The sequence below is a fragment of the Pseudorasbora parva genome, chromosome 18, assembly GCF_024679245.1.
Source record: "Pseudorasbora parva isolate DD20220531a chromosome 18, ASM2467924v1, whole genome shotgun sequence".
In the NCBI taxonomy this organism is placed as follows: Eukaryota; Metazoa; Chordata; class Actinopteri; order Cypriniformes; family Gobionidae; genus Pseudorasbora; species Pseudorasbora parva.
The window spans coordinates 43,971,955-43,993,704 of NC_090189.1; the positions used below are offsets into that span (position 1 = coordinate 43,971,955).

At 41.3% G+C, this 21,750-nt stretch overlaps 2 protein-coding genes across 2 annotated transcripts; both read right to left on the minus strand.

The window, feature by feature from the left end:
- Window positions 1-224: 224 nt before the first annotated feature.
- Window positions 225-2,138, minus strand: LOC137046084 (zona pellucida sperm-binding protein 3-like). Its single transcript, XM_067423137.1, has 8 exons — window positions 1,671-2,138; window positions 1,371-1,489; window positions 1,193-1,296; window positions 940-1,117; window positions 711-828; window positions 548-630; window positions 384-475; window positions 225-313 (listed from the first exon to the last, which is right to left on the minus strand). The coding sequence occupies exons 1-8, from the start codon at window positions 2,094-2,096 to the stop codon at window positions 243-245; spliced, it is 1,191 nt and encodes a 396-aa protein (XP_067279238.1). The 5' UTR covers window positions 2,097-2,138; the 3' UTR covers window positions 225-242.
- Window positions 2,139-9,081: 6,943 nt separating this feature from the next.
- Window positions 9,082-16,026, minus strand: LOC137046085 (zona pellucida sperm-binding protein 3-like). Its single transcript, XM_067423138.1, has 12 exons — window positions 15,598-16,026; window positions 13,594-13,712; window positions 13,416-13,519; window positions 13,164-13,341; window positions 12,935-13,052; window positions 12,769-12,851; window positions 12,605-12,696; window positions 12,476-12,534; window positions 9,960-10,073; window positions 9,674-9,801; window positions 9,507-9,588; window positions 9,082-9,429 (listed from the first exon to the last, which is right to left on the minus strand). Exons 1-12 carry the CDS (start codon window positions 16,021-16,023, stop codon window positions 9,082-9,084), a joined length of 1,851 nt encoding a protein of 616 aa, XP_067279239.1. The 5' UTR covers window positions 16,024-16,026.
- Between the last annotated feature and the right edge of the window lie 5,724 nt (window positions 16,027-21,750).

The following is a 21,750-nucleotide window of genomic DNA, read 5'->3' on the forward strand; positions in this document are numbered from 1 at the left end:
CAGCCGCTCTGGAGAAGCTGCGCAGAAAGCACCAGTCAGCTGCTCGAGCCACTTACAGCACTTTGGAATTGGCATGATCTCACGTCAGACAACTTCTACCCAGAATGCACTGCTAAAGTAAGCCACTTATCAGTCTGTGCATTGCTGCATGAAGTTGAACAAGCCTTTTGAGAGCACAGAAATATGATAGGGAGAACAAAGAAATATAACAAGTCAGATACAAGCAAGAATTGATGTCAGCTTTATTGAGGAACTTTCTTTTGCCCTTGAACCACCACAGGACCAAGTGTAGCCTTGCCTTCCCACTGAACACCTAGAGAGAGGAGAGCCAGGTTAGAGCAGTTAAAACGGCAAACGCAACCTTTAGAGCAAAAGTTACTAACCTCCATAGGGAGAAGCAGCAGTTCCACCATCAGGACCACATGTAGAGTCACAGCAACCACAAACTTGGTCATTTCCATCAGCAGCAAACCACCTGAACCAAGACAAAGACACCACCTTCAACATGAGCAAAGTCAGCTTTAAAATAAGATAAAGTGCAACGTACCCATTGGCGAATGAACAGGATTTGTGCTGAGCGTCACTGGGTGCAGAAGCAATAGTTGCCCTCACAACACATGTTATGTAGATCTGCAAGGGATGACAGACATGTCAGAAAACCAAAGATGGGAAGAGGAGTCGAATTAACTCATGATATGCGTAGTACATACAGAAGGACTGGAGCTCTCCTGGAACACGAACGCCTCCAGCTGGATCTGGACCGTGTCAACCTGGGACCGAGGCATGAAGCGGGAGCTGGAAGCTGTAGCCTTGGCATCCACAAAGCACCTGAAGACAAAGAGCAACTCAACTATAGAGAAAGTGAGCAACTAGACCCTAGCCATGACTGGTTAAAAAGCAACCAAAATGGCCCTATAGCATCAAGGGCCATGACCTTACCCATGATTCTCAATGAAGGAATATCTCGGAAGGGAGTTCACATCAGGCCCTTGAGTGGCCACACAGCTGTCCACAAACACACGCAGAGGCACATGATTGTACTGCTTCACAGATACCTCAATGTTAATAATGCCACCCAGGAAATAGAGGGATGAAGGTCTCTGACTGGACCAATCATCTACAGAGAAAGAGGGAACAGTTTAGAAAAAAAACCAAGAATAAGGATTTATTTTTATCAAAAACCTGTACCAACCCATCATAAGCTTCAGGGAGAACACCAAGGCTTCTTCACCAACCTCCGTTGAGGCATAGGGGACCCATGTTGGCCTCAAGGCATCACTGCTTACATTCTGAAGCCTGTGGTTCATTAAAGGACCCATTAAATGGGCTCCCCGTTGCACGAGAGGAAGTGAAAGTCACAGACCACTTACCTTTGATAGTGGCATTGAACACCAACAACTGCACCCTCGACCCGGGTAATCGGAGTACCTGCAAGAGCCTCAGGGGTGTAGGTAAGAGAGAAGGTGTAGACAAGCTCATCCTCATTCATCTGGAAGAGATTGAAATAGTTAAAACAACTGTTCCTCACTAAGATGATTGGGTGAACCACCCCTTTAAGAAAGGTTTATACCAGCTGCCCTGGCATTGCAAATACAACAGCCATGTGAACTGACACTCCTTGAGGACTTTGGATATCCTCAACTAGAATAAACAGATTCAGGAGTACTTACCATCTGCACGCTGTTGCAGTCCTGTAACTCATACTCGAAGATGAGCACCTTAGACTGAGAGTCCTGACCAACAACAGGACAGCCGCCTAAAGACAGGCCAGTTGGCTGGATCAAATGACCATTGCTAAACAAGTCCTGCTGGACCTCTACAAGAACCCGGTTCTCTCCACATTGAACCGCTACGCTGTTGGGAATCACGGGTTGCCTCAACTGGAAGTTCACCGCCAACTCGCTCTGCACCTCGGGAACAATGGGATACTTCCAATCCAAAGGCTTCACTGGACCCTGCAACAGCTGCTTCTCCTGAAGGCCAAAAGGCTCCTGTGCAATTGGACTTTGACTGTATCTCAAACTTCCCCATGCATTAGGCAGATCAAATGCAACAATCACAACCACCACTAAGACACCTTTCAGAAACTCCATCATAGCAAACTTTGACACAAATGCCACAACACACACCTGTGCTTGGCTTGGCCATTTTGTACAGCATTGAGTGAAGGTGGCTCCTCCCCTTTTAGTTTAATTGATTACCTTTGATTCTCATCTGGACCTGTAGAGTTTATCCATCTCTGGCACCCACAGCTCTGCGTTTGAAAAAACAATGCATATAGTCATAATAGTAAATCATAAAGAAAATTTAATTTAATTTTAGTTTAAAGAGACAGTGCACCCTCAAGTTGTTCCAAAGCTGTAAACATTTCTTTATGTTGAATTCCTACCATGGAAGTACATGGTGCCCCCAAAGCAGCCTGGGTACAAACGTTCTTCAAAATATCTTCTTTTGAGTTCAACAGAACAGAGAAACTCATACAGGTTTGGGACATCATGAGGGCGAGTAAATGATGACAGGATTGTTATTTTTGGGTTGACCATCCCTTTAAAGTACACCAATATAGGCTACTAAAGAGTTCTTCAGAAATAAATAAAATAATCAAAAGTAAAATAATATAAAATGTGTTCTGTTGCAAGTTTACATAGGCCTACTTGTTTATTGTTGAGCTGTTGTCATTGTTTAATTGTCTCTTACTATCACTCTTTAATTGCCAAGTTCATCAATGATTTTCAAAAACTGATTCAAAACTGATTTGAAAAAAAAAAAAAAAACGTACACACAAAATAATGTATTTTCAATATAAAAAGTGTCTCCTCATGTCAATCGTGAATCCGCTCATGGTTCGAGCACAACTGGCTCTTAAAGGGAAAGGGGGATGAGGCTCTGATTGGTTTATAGCTCGTTAACCACACCCATGACTCATTAAGAGACGAGGGACGACCCTTTTGGATCATGCGCCGGCGGACCGAACGTTTTTTAACTAGCAAAAGTTGATTTGGACACACCCTAAGAGCTCCTGTGCTGGAGCCATCAGGTCATTCTTTTCATATTATTTGGAATGACAAGGAGGAAGTGTGATTATAGATCTGGGGCCGTATTTAAAAATCCTTTTATCTTACCATTAAGAGTTCTCCTAAATGGCAGTTAAAGTTCTGCTACGACCAACTTTTACTAAGGAATAGAGAGAAGTCTTCAGCATTATCCGGTTGGCTGACGTCAGGCGGCAGCGCTTCCAGGTCCAAACGCTCTCATACCACAAGAAAAACTACAAACGGTGCTAATATACACACACAATGGGGTGTAATACTACTAAAAATTATAATCATAACCTTTTTCTCCTTACCAAAATTCCAGATGGCCAGAGTGATTCATCTTTTATAAAACGTTAAAATATTAATGTCTGTAACGCTGTGAGCACAGAGACTGTTGTGTAGACTGTAAGTATTTAAAATGTTTAACTTTTTTAAATGTTTAATATGAAAAAATAACGCTCATAAACCGGCGTCGATGGCATTCTCAAGTGAAACGAGTTGAGGATCGGACCCAGAAACGGCGTTCCTTACGTCACGACTTAACATTCGGATAGTATATTAGTTTATGTTCAGCTAACTGTCAGACTCTAACAGGTCACATCTCAAGAGATTGTAGTATAGAGACAGAGCGACACACTCAATGGAGACGGAGCGACACACTCAATGGAGACGGAGCGACACACTCAATGGAGACGGAGCGACACACTCAATGGAGACGGAGCGACACACTCAATGGAGACGGAGCGACGCACTCAATGGAGACGGAGCGACACACTCAATGGAGACGGAGCGACACACTCAATGGAGACGGAGCGACACACTCAATGGAGACGGAGCGACACACTCAATGGAGACGGAGCGACACACTCAAAGGAGACGGAGCGACACACTCAATGGAGACGGAGCGACACACTCAATGGAGACGGAGCGACATACTCAATGGAGACGGAGCGACACACTCACTGGAGACGGAGCGACACACTCAATGGAGACAGAGCGACACACTCAATGGAGACGGAGCGACACACTCAATGGAGACGGAGCGACACACTCAATGGAGACGGAGCGACACACTCAATGGAGACGGAGCGACACACTCAATGAAGACGGAGCGACACACTCAATGGAGACGGAGCGACACACTCAATGGAGACGGAGCGACACACTCAATGGAGACGGAGCGACACACTCAATGGAGACTGAGCGACACACTCAATGGAGACGGAGCGACACACTCAATGGAGACGGAGCGACACACTCCATAATCTGAAGCCCAGCGGGGGAAACAATCCAGCCGCCTCCATTGACTTTATACTGCGGAAAACGGCTCCTCGTCATTTCTCACTTATAATAAAAAATATAACAATGTCTAAAAGCTGATATGAGACGAGGTGTACAGATGTAACGACAACGACTTATGAGTTTAATGCCTTGGGGAATAATTAACTCAAAAGGGATTTAATATTCAATATTCATGAATTTATGAATATAATTTGCTAGTCGTTCATTACGTATTAAAATTTTCCGATAGGGAAAATTGTTTAATTAAATACAAGTAACCCTTTACGGAATTGCTTGAAATTATCCTACTAAGTTTGTCCTGCAAATTAGTTATAGACTTTTCAAATCAATTCTCAATAAGGGATTACTGCCTTACGAGTGCATAAGAAACATTAACTTTACTGATCAGGACAAGTTCAATATTTCAAATGGTCATACAGTTTACTTTACTAACATAGTAGCATAAGCAGTTAGGTAACGTTAGATCGTAAGTTTCATTGACTTCGTGTATGTGGCAGAATAACAGATTCAACTCATTAAATGTCTTTTGGAGGTTTAATAAACACAGACTAAAAATAACACTACGATTCACACAGAAAGTACATACTAATTATGCATCAAGAGAGTATAAATATAGATAGTAAACGAAAAAATATGATACATAAACGAAGATAATGAATAGACTGAACTTAGAGAGATAAAGAGAGAGAGAGAGATAAAAGAGAGAGAGAGATGGGACAAAGAATTAGGGATAAGAAGCAGCTTTCCTTCAGTTCATCAAATACAACCTTCACGGAGTTAACTTGTCCCAACGGGAAAATAACACACCCTCTTAACAGCAGTTTGAATTTGGAAAATAAGAATACTTGCTTTCGCTTTGGTTTCGTTTTGGCTTCTCGCGTGTGTGCGTGTGTTCCGAGTTTAAATGTCCTGCGTGTTCGGCGGTTCTTTCCGAGGTCGAGAAGGAGCGGCTGGTTGCTTTCTAGAGACGCTCCGTGTCCTCCTTCTGAAGAATGCCCTCGGGGCTAGGAATTTGATGAATCAGTAGGGAAGCGAGGAGAACCAGGGAAGAGGGGAAGAGAGGAAGAGCTGGGGCCTGCTGGCCCACCAGTGGTGTGGGCCTCGGTTTCTGGTCCCACACAGCACATGGCTCTGTGTCTGGAGGCCCTCCCTGCTTGGGGGGGGGGGGGGGACGTGTTGTTTCAGCCAGAGAGAGAAGAGAGAAGAGGAAGAGACTTGGAGAAGTAAGAGAGATTGTGGTCTCCACTGGTCTTTTAAGACAATTAATCCACGCCCCCTTCTGGGTTAGTTCACCCAATCCAGAGGGTGAATTCTGAGCAGGAAAAGTTCTCTTTGTCTTGTTTTACGACCTGCTTTGCATGTTTCTGAGGCGTCGTAAAGGGGTGTTGATTTTGTATGGTTTTACTCCCAAGTTGGCTAAACATATTAATGATACATTTCACAATCCCGTTTTGTGCATCGTTGAGTAAGTCAAAGAAATAGGAATATTTAGATATCAAACACCTTATGGCTGGGAGGTATTAAAGCAGAGATACATTCTTATACAGAAATACAAGCATTTAAAATAAACTTACATTGTTCCTACCCCATGATTGAGTAGGCATGAGTCAAGGAGCATGCATATATGAGGTTACCTGAACTAGTAAATTGTTAAGACAAAGACAAAAAGATGCAAAATACCATACAAAATAAACATTTTACAAGACAGTTATGTGTTTACATACAATGTCCTGGGGTGCATGTTCATTTATAGATGGTTTGTCTATAATTTGAGGCAAAAACGGGTGTGTTACAAGCCTCGTGTCTTAAAGTCTTTGTGTCTAAGACACTTTTCTGTGGCCAAATTCTTTTGGGCCATAAAACATCTTATCAGATGGTTTCCAGGGTAACGAAGAATCTTTCTCTGTTGTGTTGGGGGAAGGTCTGTTCCTAAGCACAAAGCATTCAAAACATATTTGTTAAATGTAACTGGCGATTGTGTGTTTGATTCGCCTGAGTCGCTACACAGAAAACAAGCTAAAAAACACAGAACCAAAAACAACAACAACAAGTGTTTATAAGCTGCTGACCCAAAAAACGAGCGTTTAAAGATATAAAAGTGCATTCATGCATTAGAGTCAGAGCGGGACATGTTATATCACACTGAGAACTACACACACTGGAGGAGAATGTAATCAGAGACAGGAAATATAATATATTAAACTGACATTTGGATATTTGACTAATGTTTACTGCACACGTAGACATACTGAGACACACTGAGAGTCAGGATCCCAAAACTGAGCCATTCCTCTGCTGAAGCTTCAGGTCTTACTGCCTGTGTCCACTTTAGTCTCCTTAAACGCTCGTTTTTTGGTGTTGACAGTTTATAAAAACATAGTTCTGTGTTTTTTATCTTGTTCGCTGCACACCTGGTCACATATCAGCTTATAGACATTGTTCTGTTTTCTGTAATAAGTCCGAAAAGAAAAGGAGACGCTTCACGCAATTCAAAGTCAATGGAGGGCGCTGGATTATTCCCCCGGTGTGGCCTAAACACTCCGTCTCTATTCAAGCTATTATATTTTATCAAAGTTTGTGAGGAACACGTTCAAACTGTCTATCTAATCAGTGTGAGAGGAGGCATATATATACACAGCCGAGAGCCGAATCACCTCATGTTAGTTCCTCAGTTTACGGGGCTGGACTCTGGGTTTGGGCTATATTGGGAGCTCAGAGCCCTCGATCCCCTCAGCCTAATATGCTTATATTTCTTTACTATATTCGATAATTTGTAAATGTGAACTCGTAAAAACAACTGCCACAGGTAATCTGACATTATTATTTTATTATTAAAGAGACATTAATGATCACTATTGCCTCAGTGTTGTGTAGTCTTTGGGTGGATTGGGGTAACAGCCATTAGGATTGTTTAGTGATTGGGTGTTAGTGACTCAGGAGTCCTCTTGACCACTCCTAGAGCTTCATGGATTTAGGAGCTAATTTTAGTGAGAAAATATTTTGTGAAATACTCTTGTGAATATAGACTGACACGCCCATTATTTTTAAGAGTTTCTCCTCAATCGGCAAGTTAGGCTCTACTTTAGCCTTAAGATGTTTAGTGAATACGGCCCCTGAGCCGCTTATGCAGTAAACCTAGCTGTGTAAAACAATAGCAGCTCAGACGAGAAGGTCTTCACTGTTACAAAGATACAAAGGATGTTTTAATGTTTCTGCACAAATTTAAGTTATTGTTAGAAGACTTCAGCAGCTCTAAGATAAAACTCTGCTAGCACAAACAAAAATCATAATGTCACATCCAGTCACTTTCCTTTCATCCACTCCAGCTTCCCTACTTTTACATCAACTGCAGATTCAGTGTGCTTACGGACCCATCTCATCCCTCAGGTCGAATCTACTGTACTAGACTGTGCTGTACTGTCCATGAAAACGCTCTTTCTGTCTGATGTTGACTAATCGAACCGTTCTCTCTTTGTGCAGACTGCAAGACAAACTCCCCGGCCCCATAAAACGAAGAAAAGCAGAATGATGGGTTTCAATCGACAGGAAAAACCTGAGCATCCAGTGAATTACAGCAAAAGAAGCCGCAGGCCTGTCTCTGCACTCACTTTGAGTTTGTGTTCAATCATTGAAGTGTGTTTGCAGTGACAGACTGTTCAAACTCAGTGGCATGCTACAGAACTGCAATCCAATATGTGCACAATAAAATGAGCCTTGATTGACAGCTTCCCTCCTGTGTTTCCCCAGTAAATATTACCCATCGATTCCTGCTTCCAGAGTCAGAGTAATGCTGACTGTGCTAGGGAACAGTTTGACCAAAAAAAGAGAGACCCAATCGTCTGTAATGTCAGATCTTTCAGCGGGCAGTGTGTTGGCGAACGCTTCACTTCATGCGTCGTCATTGATTTACTGTTGTCTTTGTTATGAGGTAGAACCGTAAGAGTTTTCCAACGGTAACATCTTCATGACTTTCTCTACACACATTTCTTTATAATCCTTTACATCATATAATCCTCAAACTCTGTGTTTTCCATCTGCAGAAACAGCTTGACTGCTCGCTGAATAAAATCAGATTTCTCTAATTCCACCAGTAATTCCACCTTTCCATATGCTTTCTTTGTTGTGTTGTTGACTTGTGACAGAATCACCACGCTTGGGGAAATAAATGCGATATTCAAAGTAATTAGTAATCTTTTTATCATTAATAGTCTCAGGTGTACAGTATTAAAATGGTTTAATTTGAGTTTGATTATCATTATTAAAGTGACGAGGTGGATCTGAATTTAAGGAACAATAAAGGAAACAAGAACTAAGAAACTGATTCTCGTTTAAAAAGGAGTAAAATTAAAATGTGTTCATTTTAGTTTGAATATCGTAATAGCCAGAGTGAATATGACTGGATAAATTGCCTCAAATCTTAAGTGAAGACTGTTCTCATCTCAACGCCCAGACACTCATTACATTTCTTCAATTTTTGAAGAATCACCCAGGGTTGACTCCCCCAGTTGACTCGCCAAAATCTAGATTAAAGCCGCATCTCTTTAGCCAAGCATTCACATAATGCATCTCATCACCTTGCACTCCAGTTATATCAGCACACATGATTGCCTTTTCTTAAAGCTTTGAACAGCAGCTACGCTAATTATTTTCCTGTTCTGTTTTATTTTATCTGGACAGTCATCCCGAGGGAACTAGAGAGTCTGTCAGCTCCAGTCTGGATCCAGCCTATCATGAAGACTTCATTTTATTTCCTTGCCACCGTCGCTTTGGCTTGCTCAGTTGGGGACACTAACTTCAGATGACCATCACCTGTGACCATCACTTGTGAAGTGGTGCCTCGACTCCTGGAGGACTTCAGATGACCATCACCTGTGACCATCACTTGTGAAGTGGTGCCTCGACTCCTGGAGGACTTCAGATGACCATCACCTGTGACCATCACCTGTGAAGAGGTGCCTCGACTCCTGGAGGACTTCAGATGACCATCACCTGTTACCATCAACTGTGAAGAGGTGCCTCGACTCCTGGAGGTCTTCAGATGACCATCACCTGTGACCATCACCTGTGAAGAGGTGCCTCGACTCCTGGAGGACTTCAGATGACCATCACCTGTGACCATCACCTGTGAAGAGGTGCCTCGACTCCTGGAGGACTTCAGATGACCATCACCTGTGAAGAGGTGCCTCGACTCCTGGAGGTCTTCAGATGTCCATCACCTGTGACCATCACCTGTGAAGAGGCACCTCGACTCCTGGAGGACTTCAGATGACCATCACCTGTGACCATCACCTGTGAAGAGGCGCCTCGACTCCTGGAGGTCTTCAGATGACCATTACCTGTGAAGAGGCACCTCGACCCTGGAGGTCTTCAGATGTCCATCACCTGTGACCATCACCTGTGAAGAGGCGCCTCGACTCCTGGAGGACTTCAGATGACCATCACCTGTGAAGAGGTGCCTCGACTCCTGGAGGTCTTCAGATGACCATCACCTGTGACCATCACCTGTGAAGAAGCGCCTCAACTCCTGGAGGACTTCAGATGACCATCACCTGTGACCATCACCTGTGAAGAGGCGCCTCGACTCCTGGAGGACTTGAGATGACCATCACCTGTGACCATCACCTGTGAAGAGTTGCCTCGACTCCTGGAGGACTTGAGATGACCATCACCTGTGACCATCACCTGTGAAGAGGTGCCTCGACCTGGTCCAACTTTATCCGTCGTCATCTCCCGGACCTTCAGAAGCAGTTGAAGTGGCACAAGGACACAGACAATCTGGCTGCTGACCAGGTGGTGATGGTGGTTGATTCACAGCTACCCAGAGCTCAGTGGCCCATCGGGAGAGTGGTGAAGACCTGTTCCGGTTCGGATGGACGAGTCAGGGCAGCTGAAGTTAAGATCAAGGGACAGACCTACCTACGGCCAGTCGTGCGCCTTGTGCGGCTGCCAGCCTGGGAGGATGAAGATGACACCAACTAAATAGACTTTCCTTTGGGATTCCAATTTATCGCTAAATTTGGGGGCGCTATGTCAGGAAGTCTTTTATTCCTGACATTTTATTTTGAAACTGTAATGATGTCATATCCTTTCCGAGCGCATCACATCATAATTGCCGACTCCGCATTCTGTGGGATGGTGGCTCGCGCTGCGTAACCTAATCGAAAACCACACACACACACACCCCACCTATATACCTATTTGTACACCAATGATTGTACCCAAACTACAATATTAAAGTTTGCTGGAATAACTTCTTCATGCCCTTCTCTCTGCCCGGAGCCCTGAGCCCTGTCAAAGGAAACTGCCAGACCAGTATTATCCCCTTCAGAGTGTCCCACTCTATCATAGTCACTTAATTAGATTTTACCGTTTCATTGGAGAAAACTATCATATCATGAATACAGACACTTGAAGGTCTTCACGGCAATTTGTCAAAATTAAAGTGCGGTTTAACGTGAAGAAATTAGAAATATATTAGGCTACTGTTGTACAGTAGATTTAGCCATGTCTCTATGTAATAATAATATGTACTACTAATAATAATTATGCCTAGACTGTTGCTTTTACTTGTTTTTTATAAGCAATGTCTACTTTTAAACAGCATACAGCCTTAAATTTAAATGTTTATGTTGTGGAAATTGCAGTAAATTACAAGAGACAAGTTCTCGCGTTGACCACACATGTACGTGTGTCATTTATTTTATGAAGAAGAAAAATCTAAACCAAAATGATGCTGACAAGTCCCACGTCAACACCATGATCAACACGCATTCAGAACATTTAAAGTGACCGCGATCCCTGAACAGTTCTGAAGAAACATGCTAAGAATAAAGTGCTGCCTTTATAATCAACAGTGTATAAAAATACGTTTAACAACAAAGGTGAATTATGTTTGTCACATTTACTACATTGTGTTAATTAATTATAATTATCATCATAAAGAATAAACTCATTGAATAAACCGACTACTGGAATTTTGTGACATCCCTAATTACTACTAGCATTAAATTACTACCACTAGTAATATAAATTGGAGATGTTGCTGATATGATCATTCATAGTAGTAGTAATAGTAGAGATTTTTCCTTTTTTTACTATAAATCATTTAGTCACAAATCTGTTCTCTCTAGAAATAAGCATTTTTCAAGCATATAGCTGTTTGGTAGCTGTATAATACTTATTGTACATTGTTGCTATTTAAAAAAATAAATAGATGAACTGTTAATAAATGAAAAACTAACCATCTTTGGCACATTTTATTTACAGAATGATAGTGATATATCATGATTTTCTTGAAACATATCATGGCAAAGAATCGCTGCTGTTGTGATAGCTATCGTTGGTAAAATATCACGATAGTATCATATCATGAGTTATCCTGTGATTCCCACCCCTAATAGTTATGTAATACTTGATGTACTGCTTAATGCTGCATATTTGTAATACTGCTGTGAGGGTGTTTCAAAGACAACATCTATGGGCTTGATGGTAAAAAAAAGTAGCTCTTTTCACTTCAGTTATCAAGCTCACTATTTTCCCCCTCTTTTTGAAAGTTGTGAAACTGTTACTGCATTTCTATTTTGCCATTTGACCAAATGGTGACAATATTTAATGTACTCCTCCAGTCACCACTATAAAAGTTAACTGAACGACGATGACTTCCACTCTGAGAAACCCAGAAATGTGAAAAGGGTCTATGAAGCTCAACATAAACTACACTATCACTGAAGTGAAGTCTAATGAGTATTCAGTTAATAAAGGACAATATAATGTTGCAACTAAATGATAATAGTTTAGAGTAAGAAATTTGTGAACAGTAGTGGAACTAAAGGGACCAAATGAGTGCTTGTCATGCCGTAAAGTCAGCCAATCATGAAACAGTGTCAAGCAGCCGCTCTGGAGAAGCTGCACAGAAAGCACCAGTCAGCTGCTCGAGCCACTTACAGCACTTTGGAATTGGCATGATCTCATGTCAGACAATTTCTACCCAGAATGCACTGCTAAAGCCACTGATCAGTCTGTGCGTTGCTGCATGAAGTTGAACAAGCCTTTTGAGAGCACAGAAATATGATAGAGAGAACAAAGAAATATAACAAGTCCGATACAAGCAAGAATTGATGTCAGCTTTATTGAGGAACTTTCTTTTGGCCTTGAACCACCACAGGACCAAGTGTAGCCTTGCCTTCCCACTGAACACCTTGAGAGAGGAGAGCCAGGTTAGAGCAGTTAAAACGTCAAACGCAACCTTAAGAGCAAAAGTTACTAACCTCCATAGGGAGAAGCAGCAATTCCACCATCAGGACCACATGTTGAGTCACAGCAACCACAAACTTGGTCATTTCCATCAGCAGCAAACCACCTGAACCAAGACAAAGACACCACCTTCAACATGATTAAAGTCAGCTTTAAAATAAGATAAAGTGCAACGTACCCATTGGCGAATGAACAGGATTTGTGCTGAGCGTCACTGGGTGCAGAAGCAATAGTTGCCTTCACAACACATGTTATGTAGATCTGCAAGGGATGACAGACACTTCAGAAAACCAAAGATGATGGGAAGAGAAGTCGAATTAACTCATGATATGCGCAGTACATACAGAAGGACTGGAGCTCTCCTGGAACACGAACGCCTCCAGCTGGATCTGGACCTTGTCAACCTGGGACCGAGGCATGAAGCGGGAGCTGGAAGCTGTAGCCTTGGCATCCACAAAGCACCTGAAGACAAAGAGCAACTCAACTATAGAGAAAGTGAGCAACTAGACCCTAGCCATGACTAGTTAAAAAGCAACCAAAACGGTCCTATAGCATCAAGGGCCATGACCTTACCCATGATTCTCAATGAAGGAATATCTCGGAAGGGAGTTCACATCAGGCCCTTGAGTGGCCACACAGCTGTCCACAAACACACGCAGAGGCACATGATTGTACTGCTTCACAGATGCCTCAATGTTAATAATGCCACCCAGGAAATAGAGGGATGAAGGTCTCTGACTGGACCAATCATCTACAGAGAAAGGGGGAACATTTTAGAAAAAGAACAAGAAAAAGGATTTATTTTTATCAAAAACCTGTACCAACCCATCATAAGCTTCAGGGAGAACACCAAGGCTTCTTCACCAACCTCCGTTGAGGCATAAGGGACCCATGTTGGCCTCAAGGCATCACTGCTTACATTCTGAAGCCTGTGGTTCATTAAAGGACCCATTAAATGGGCTCCCCGTTGCACGAGAGGAAGTGAAAGTCAGAGCTCACTTACCTTTGATAGTGGCATTGAACACCAACAACTGCACCCTCGACCCGGGTAATCGGAGTACCTGCAAGAGCCTCAGGGGTGTAGGTAAGAGAGAAGGTGTAGACAAGCTCATCCTCAGTCATCTGGAAGAGATTGAATCAGTGGGTTAACACCTGATAACCGTCACGAGGACGAGGACGCACTGAAGGTCTCTTTGTTTAAATTAGCTCAAAATTACTATCAGATGTAAGTAATTACCTTGACAAACTATACATCATTAAAAAGATCTAAGACTAAAGTTTAATTTTTTTACCTCTGTTTTATTCTCAAAGTCTTATAGTGACCGTAATGTGTTAATATGTTCCAGGAGTTATGAATATGATCTTGGGCGTCGCTACCTTTTGATTGTAATATGCGCGTCATTTGCTCCCATTCATAAAAAAATCCTCCTTGGTCGTCATGAAGACACTCGACAAAACAACTTCCCTCAGGGCTTTTACTTCAAAAGTGTGCAAATGTGGAGAAATATTGATAGATTCTCACACGTTTGAGTCAAATTTCTATACAGAGAAGTATTATTTATTCAATCTTTATCCAAAATCCGCGGATGTATGATTATGAGAGCAGTAGGCTGTGATATGCTGTGTTTTCAATTCATTCTGGCAGCCGGAGGGCGCTGGAAAGCTGTACTACTGAAAATTCACCCCATGGGGAACACATGAAGAACAGACACACCATGTGACATTCAGGAAGTATCTGACATATGGACATATCCACACAGCTCCCTGGGATCGTCAGATCGCTATTTTATGCAGATAAACACGTTTTAAGACAATAAACACACAATCGCGGCAATATATGGTTGGTCTGTGTTCTTTATGCCATGTTGGGTGGTTTCATAATAGATGATATTTATAATGCAATGCTATTCCACATAGCTTTTAGCATTGTATATTTTCTGTCAGATTTTTTGACCCGAAGCTACATGAGATCACATATTGTTATATAAAACACTCGACTTATAAATTATAGTCATATGAAGCAAGTTTTGAATAAAACATGATTTTAATCGTATAAATTGTTGTTTTGCTGGTGTGCTAAGCTAACATGCTAGCTTGCCCTAGATGCACCTGCCACTGAGTAAATACTTTATTTTTATGAACATTTTCTAAATGTAAAACTACTGAAATGCTTATTTGGACGAAATGCATTCAATAGAGTCTCAGTGAGGGTAAAGTGAGAGGTTTGATTTAGAAATGAGGTTTGAATAGAACAGTTTGAATAGAGAATCGTTAGTAATTATAATGCAGACAAAAGAATAATAATTGGAGCCATAACCAGTCCGCAGAAGTGTGAATGTGTGCCGGGGAGACAAACTGAATGGGGCAGTTTGCACCTCTAAACAATAGAGGCAATACAGCGACTGAAAGCTGAGAAGATGTGGCAATAAACATCAGTTGATATTTCAGCGATATCTCAAAATAAAATCACATGAAACGATCTTGTAAAACGTTTAATAAAATGCAGAGTTTTAGACTGATCATCTTCAGATCTGAAATATAACATGGTCAGACTTGTGGCTTTAGCTGTAGTGCATTTCTAGATTTCTCCAAGGCCCACTTCAATTTTATTTTCATAAAGATATATCATACAAATAAATTTCTAATAACTTTACAAAACTTTGAAGCTTATTATAGCTTTTTTTTATTATAAAAAATATTATCATTTTGACTTTACAGTAAACTGCCAGGTGTCTGCTTTCAAATGAGACCATAATTATGCTTTTAGTGCAAAGGATTCACAAACTGTATTTGTTTTAGTCTGAGTATACATTTCTTAGGATTTTTTCAAAATTTAGAAATCAGCTTAACAGGTTAAGCAAGAGGGTTTTTAAACAGATGCCACATACCAAGATGGGCTTGTTGGTTTGAAGGGTTATTTCAAGCGCAAGTTTAGAACGGTGAAAATACAACATTAACTTTTATCAACCCTCTGCCACAATTTTTTTTTAGATTTAGGAGTTCTTACCATCTGCACACTGTTGCAGTCCTGTAACTCATACTCAAAGATGAGCACCTTAGACTGAGAGTCCTGACCAACAACAGGACAGCCGCCTAAAGACAGGCCAGTTGGCTGGATCAAATGACCATTGCTAAACAAGTCCTGCTGGACCTCTACAAGAACCCGGTTCTCTCCGCATTGAACCGCTACGCTGCTGGGAGTCACGGGTTGCCTCAACTGGAAGTTCACCGCCAACTCGCTCTGCACCTCGGGAACAATGGGATACTTCCAATCCAAAGGCTTCACTGGACCCTGCAACAGCTGCTTCTCCTGAAGGCCAAAAGGCTCCTGTGCAATTGGACTTTGACTGTATCTCAAACTTCCCCATGCATTAGGCAGATCAAATGCAACAATCACAACCACCACTAAGACACCTTTCAGAAACTCCATCATAGCAAACTTTGACACAAATGCCACAACACACACCAGTGCTTGGCTTGGCCATTTTGTACAGCATTGAGTGAAGGTGGCTCCTCCCCTTTTAGTTTAATTGATTACCTTTGATTCTCCTCTGGACCTGTAGGGGCAGTTTCTGGACAGGGTTTAAAGGAAGACATTAATCAAGAATAGTTAAGAGTGATTTAAAAAATGGTTTTGAATTTTTTCACAAAACCTGTGCTGCATTCCAGTTCGTTAATAGGCTTGTTCGACTTCACCTAGCGATGCGCAGACCGATCGGCAGCTGACTTAAAGCAGTGCATGCCGGTTAGAAATTTTGTCCGACTTGAGCCAGCGCCAACGGCATATGACTGTGACTTATGTCAACAAAGTACCGCGAGAGAGCAGCTGGCTGATGCAGCCGCTGCAGATGGCTGCAGGAGCTGCTCGAGCTCTGATGACGACACAGCTGATCCACGATTGGCCGATTCGCCGTATGACAGCCATCACGTGTGTTTCGTGTTTATTCTAAAACCTTACGCTATGCTAATGCTCACAAATCATTTATTTATAACAGTAAAACCTCTTTTCATGTAGCCGCAATGTTATATCATCATGTTTATCAAACTAAAACTAATAAAAACCGTTGACAACACTTCATTGACAGTGTATGTTTATATGTTGAACATTAATCTTGTCCAAACAGACGCTTTATTAAACAGTATATAAAGTATTGAATGAAAATGCCATTTGAAACATCTGTGTATTTGAGAAATATTGCATTTATTTAACTTCAGCTGTGATAAAGTTTGCAAACGCAGTGCATGCGTCACCACGGGAAGCAGAAAGTGTCCGACTTCACGTCTCTGTTTGCAGCTCCTCCCCGCCTGCACTCGGCTACTCTCGCCGATCGCATCCATCCAGCCGCAGCCGATGTCGAACACACCTATTATTTTGCCCTTCATTCGCAAACTTCCCTCTGTCTCGTTCACTCGGATGTGCGTCATTGCTTACGTTGCATGAGTGTCCACTACTGGCGGAAACTTTGCGATGGACTGAACTGGAACGCTCTAAGCCCTTGATCACTTGGAATCCACAATGGAGTTGATTTATTTATTTTTTCCTTTACGAAATTGTTTAATGCAGCATTCTATATGTATATGGATGTGTTTGGATTGTTTTAAATGTTTTTAAAAAATATCATAGAGTTGTTTGTGGTGGGGTAAATGGAACGCGATATGCAGTGACGTCACAATCGCGTTGCATTGTGGTATATGAAGCTGCCTGAAGTGTACATATGAAGTAGACTCGCTCCCTCGGTCAAACTCGAGGGACCAAGGGTCTGTCCATATAACCTTCCCTTGTCCACTTCACGAAGTGGAACGCACTTTAAAATGGCAGCGGGGATTCCCCCGAGGGGAAGTGCTTAAGGAATTTCGCAAGTGTGTGTCTTAAAGTGGAGTGGAACGCAGCACTAGACTGTGGAGTCCTGAACTAAAATAAACTAGATTAATTTAAAAACAACTGAATTAGCATGACAGAGGTTGCCTATAAAACATGAAATGGACCAAGAAAAGCTTAACATTTTATGGAACTGAGAAGCAAATCTCAGAAAACCATGATGGCAAAAGAAGTCTGCAATCATAAAACATTTAACTGATCAAGAGAAAACTCTTTTAAAGCAAATAGCAACGAAAAACTCACACATCCTCTGTGGAATGTACGAAGCCCTTAAAGGGACATGGTGAAGGAAAAGTAATATGTGACAAAAATGACTTGTCAATGCTTTTGCATTCTCTCAAAATGTTGTGAGTTTCCCCAAGAAACTTTGCGTTTACAAATATATTGTGGGCACGCACAAAGTTTCCCACTTTACCTATTCCGAGCATGTATTTTAATAACAATACGCCATTACAACTGCATGAAAATAGGTTTTGTCAAACCAGCCTTTTGATAGCACAGGAATATGAGAGAGACCAATGCAAGTATCCATGGGCGTAGGTTTAGGGGGAACGCTAGGTACTACCCAGTCAGCAAATTTCAAGTGTGTATTATGCTAAACTAGCAATGAGAGTTGAAGTAGAAGGTAGGGGGAATCACAGCAACTTGCTAAAGATAACAAACAACAACTTCTCAAGAGAAAAAAAGTCTCTTATTGTAAAGAACCGCTCTGAGACAGAATGTAGGAGATCCAAATGCAGTATTTATTAAGAGGGTAATCCACAATCATAGTCAAAAGCAGGCAAAAGGTCATACACAAGCAAACAGTCCAAAAAGGCAAACAAGACAGGAGAGACAGGCAAACGGGTAATCCGGGAAACAGGCAAGAAATCCAACAAACCAAGAGACATGAAACCGAGGAAAATGCTCTGAAATGCAGTGTACACAAAACACGACTTCACAGTGAATAACAGAGATAACCAGGCGGAAAACAGAATAATAAGACTCAGTGAGTGCTAATGAGTCCGGGCAAAGGATAATGGGTAATGTAGTTTATGATAGAGTGACAGTCCGGATTGGAGTGCCCTCTGGTGGTGAGCACGGGCACTCACACTGGTGAATTGTGACACTCATCAGTGTTGGAAGTGTGTTGCTGGGACTGGCGTTTTTTCAACCGACTGCACCTGCAATAAAAAGTTACATTTAAATAATGTTAACAGAAATACAACCTGGAAGCTAGGTCTGCATTATTATGATTAAAATACATCTTAAACTAAAGGGATAGTTCAACCAAAAATATAATTATGTCATAATTTATTGTCACTTTTTTTAACCATTGTAATTTATCATTAGCCAGGTTGAATTTATTAATTTATTTTTTGCACCAAAAAATAACTAACTCACTTTGTTGCGGCCGCAACAAAACTTACCCCGGGTGCACACTTTTAGATTTATTATAGTCCTTCACGATTGTTCCTTGTCAGGCTGTTCAAACATAATCAGTGCTGTAAGCCATGTTCACACTGTAAGATCAAAACTGTCATAAATGTCAGACTGTACGATAGTTGAGGCGCGTTAAAAACGACGCACGCAAGAAAACTAGTCCAGAGTTTTAAATCATCAATCAATGACTCGTTGGGTGACTGGGTGCTGCATTACACATGGGATTGAAATGGTAAATACACTCAACTGAGGCTACTTCGACACCCTCCTCAAACAAATACATAATGCTGCACAAAATAACTTTAAAAAGACTTTGAAATGCCAAAACCTCACTTACCTGAAGATATGCGTGACCGGAAACTCATGAGAGCAGATGAGAAAATGGTGCCGTATCAGTCAGATTCATTCCACTAATGAGATGCAACCACCTGAGGTGTGAAACCTCGGAGGTCAGCTGCGCTTGATTTCAGGTGTCCTGTGTTTTTCCATATATAATCCAAAGGTTTACCACAAGTCAGCCTTTCTCACTTTGTGCCATAGCTCAAACACATATGGCCCTTATGTGTGCATTATCTGGGCCATATCCCTCAGAATGAGTTGAGAACCAAGAGAACATTTCCTGCCGATTTTAAAGTTATGGCAAAACAAATATGGCCCATATCTGTTCAGCCATGCCATATCATAATACCCACATGTGGCCCAAACATGCTTGCTATCTGGGTAGTCCCAATCAATATTTTAAGATGCCATAATTGTCCACACCAATATTTCAGCGAACTCCTTTGTGCTGTTATATGGATCGATTCCGACGAACAGAACGAAACAAATTAAACGGTTGCCACCCGGCCCTTGAAATACGGAATCGTCCCGTATTTACAAGCAAAATGACGCGTCCTGAATCAAACCAATACGGGACGCGATGCACAGATTTGAGTTTTGCGGCTTTGCTGCCATAGCGACAGAGTCTTGAGAACATGCGCTGGAAACTTGCGCATTTTTTTAAAAACATGTCGAGCTCGCGTCCACCGTTTAAACGCAAGAGGATTTCCAGATATAGGGCTGAATAGAAACAAAAGGTATCAGTGGGCCTGTCCAGCAACTTATGATGAACCCAAGACAAACTGCAGCCTTTGCAGAGAAGCATTTCAGTGTCTCAGACTGAAAGCGATGACGGACACATCCGTGAACTAAAGGGAGGCCTATTGTTTTTTTAATGGATAATATATTATTTCCACCAATGGGCTTAAGTTTTATAGGATTCCGACAGGATCACGCCCGTTTCAGAAGAACCGGCGGTACCTGTGGTTGCAGGTGATTAATGCATTGATTGGAACGAGGACATAAAAATGCTCGCATAAAAAAATTACATTTGTAAAACATTTACTGCACTTGAAACTTAATGCTTTATAATAAACCTCCCAACATTGGCTGCCACTGGTGTGTATGTACCCCCACCCCCAGATTATCATATCAATAATCACAGTACTTATCAATTTCATTTGTAATGATTTTATTAATAGTTTAATTGCAAAATAACCATCTGAGAAATGTATGCAAGCAACATAGTTGCTATTAAAGTACTATAGCATTACAAAATTAGACTTTAAACAAAAGTGTGTCGACACATACGAATCAATAACAACATAAAATGTAAGGAAAAGGATAAATGTATGTCTGTGTGAAGAATAAGAATAAATGTAGAAAATTGTATTGGACATTCTGTACATGCCCACAGACGACGTATTCATAAGCATCCAGTGATTTATATGCTTGTCTCGGGTGTACACGCTCGGTTTCTCAACTAAATACGTTTATATCCGACCACTAAGTTATATCTGGCCATCTGCGAACGTCTTCTATCCACTCCACTATAGTACACGGATCTGGTAGCCGAACATGCTGCTGATTCTCGCCACAGTTTGTTGCCAAAATGCGCGCGCATACGTTGCTACGTCATCATTGTATACCAACAGTAAAAGGGTCTATAGGGCTATTAATAATAAATAACCATGTCATATAAAGTTTGACATTTAAAAAATATTTCGATAAAAATGGGACAAAAAATTGCATATAGTCATAATAGTAAATTAATAAAGAAAATGTAATTTAATTTTAGTTTAAAGAGACAGTGCACCCTCAAGTTGTTCCAAAGCCGTAAACATTTCTTCATGTTGAATTCCTACCATGGAAGTACATGGTGCCCCCAAAGCAGCCTGGGTACAAACGTTCTTCAAAATATCTTCTTTTGAGTTCAGCAGAACAGAGAAACTCATACAGGTTTGGGACATCATGAGGGCGAGTAAATGATGACAGGATTGTTATTTTTGGGTGAGCCATCCCTTTAAAGTACACCAATATAGGCTACTAAAGAGTTCTTCAGAAATAAATAAAATAATCAAAAGTAAAATAATATAAAATGTGTTCTGTTGCAAGTTTACATAGGCCAACTTGTTTATTGTTGAGCTGTTGTCATTGTTTAATTGTCTCTTACTATCACTCTTTAATTGCACTCTAAAAAATGCTGGGTTAAAAACAACCCAAGTTGGGTTGAAAATGCACCAACCCAACAATTGAGTTGTTTTACCCCGTGGTTGAGTTGTTTTAACCCAGTGGTTGGGTTAAATGTTGCTTAAGACAACCCAATTGCTGGGTAAGAACAACTCAACCATTGGGTAAAAACAACCCAATTGTTGGTTTGGTGCATTTTCAACCCAACTTGGGTTGTTTTTAACCCAGCATTTTGTAGAGTGTGCCAAGTTCATCAATAATTTTCAAAAACTGATTCAAAAAAAAAAATGTACACACAAAATAATGTATTTTCAATATAAAAAGTGTCTCCTCATGTCAATCGTGAATCCG

Coding starts and splice junctions, on each gene's coding strand:
- LOC137046084 (XM_067423137.1), bottom strand. CDS start 2,096: ATGATGGAGTTTCTGAAAGGTGTCTTAGTGGTGGTTGTGATTGTTGCA. Junction 1,297..1,370: donor GTTCAATGCCACTATCAAAG/GTAAGTGGTCTG, acceptor AATGAACCACAG/GCTTCAGAATGTAAGCAGTG. Junction 476..547: donor TCCTGTTCATTCGCCAATGG/GTACGTTGCACT, acceptor GTCTTGGTTCAG/GTGGTTTGCTGCTGATGGAA.
- LOC137046085 (XM_067423138.1), bottom strand. CDS start 16,023: ATGATGGAGTTTCTGAAAGGTGTCTTAGTGGTGGTTGTGATTGTTGCA. Junction 13,053..13,163: donor TCCTTCATTGAGAATCATGG/GTAAGGTCATGG, acceptor CTTTGTCTTCAG/GTGCTTTGTGGATGCCAAGG. Junction 9,430..9,506: donor GTCGAGGCACCTCTTCACAG/GTGATGGTCATC, acceptor GGTCATCTGAAG/TCCTCCAGGAGTCGAGGCAC.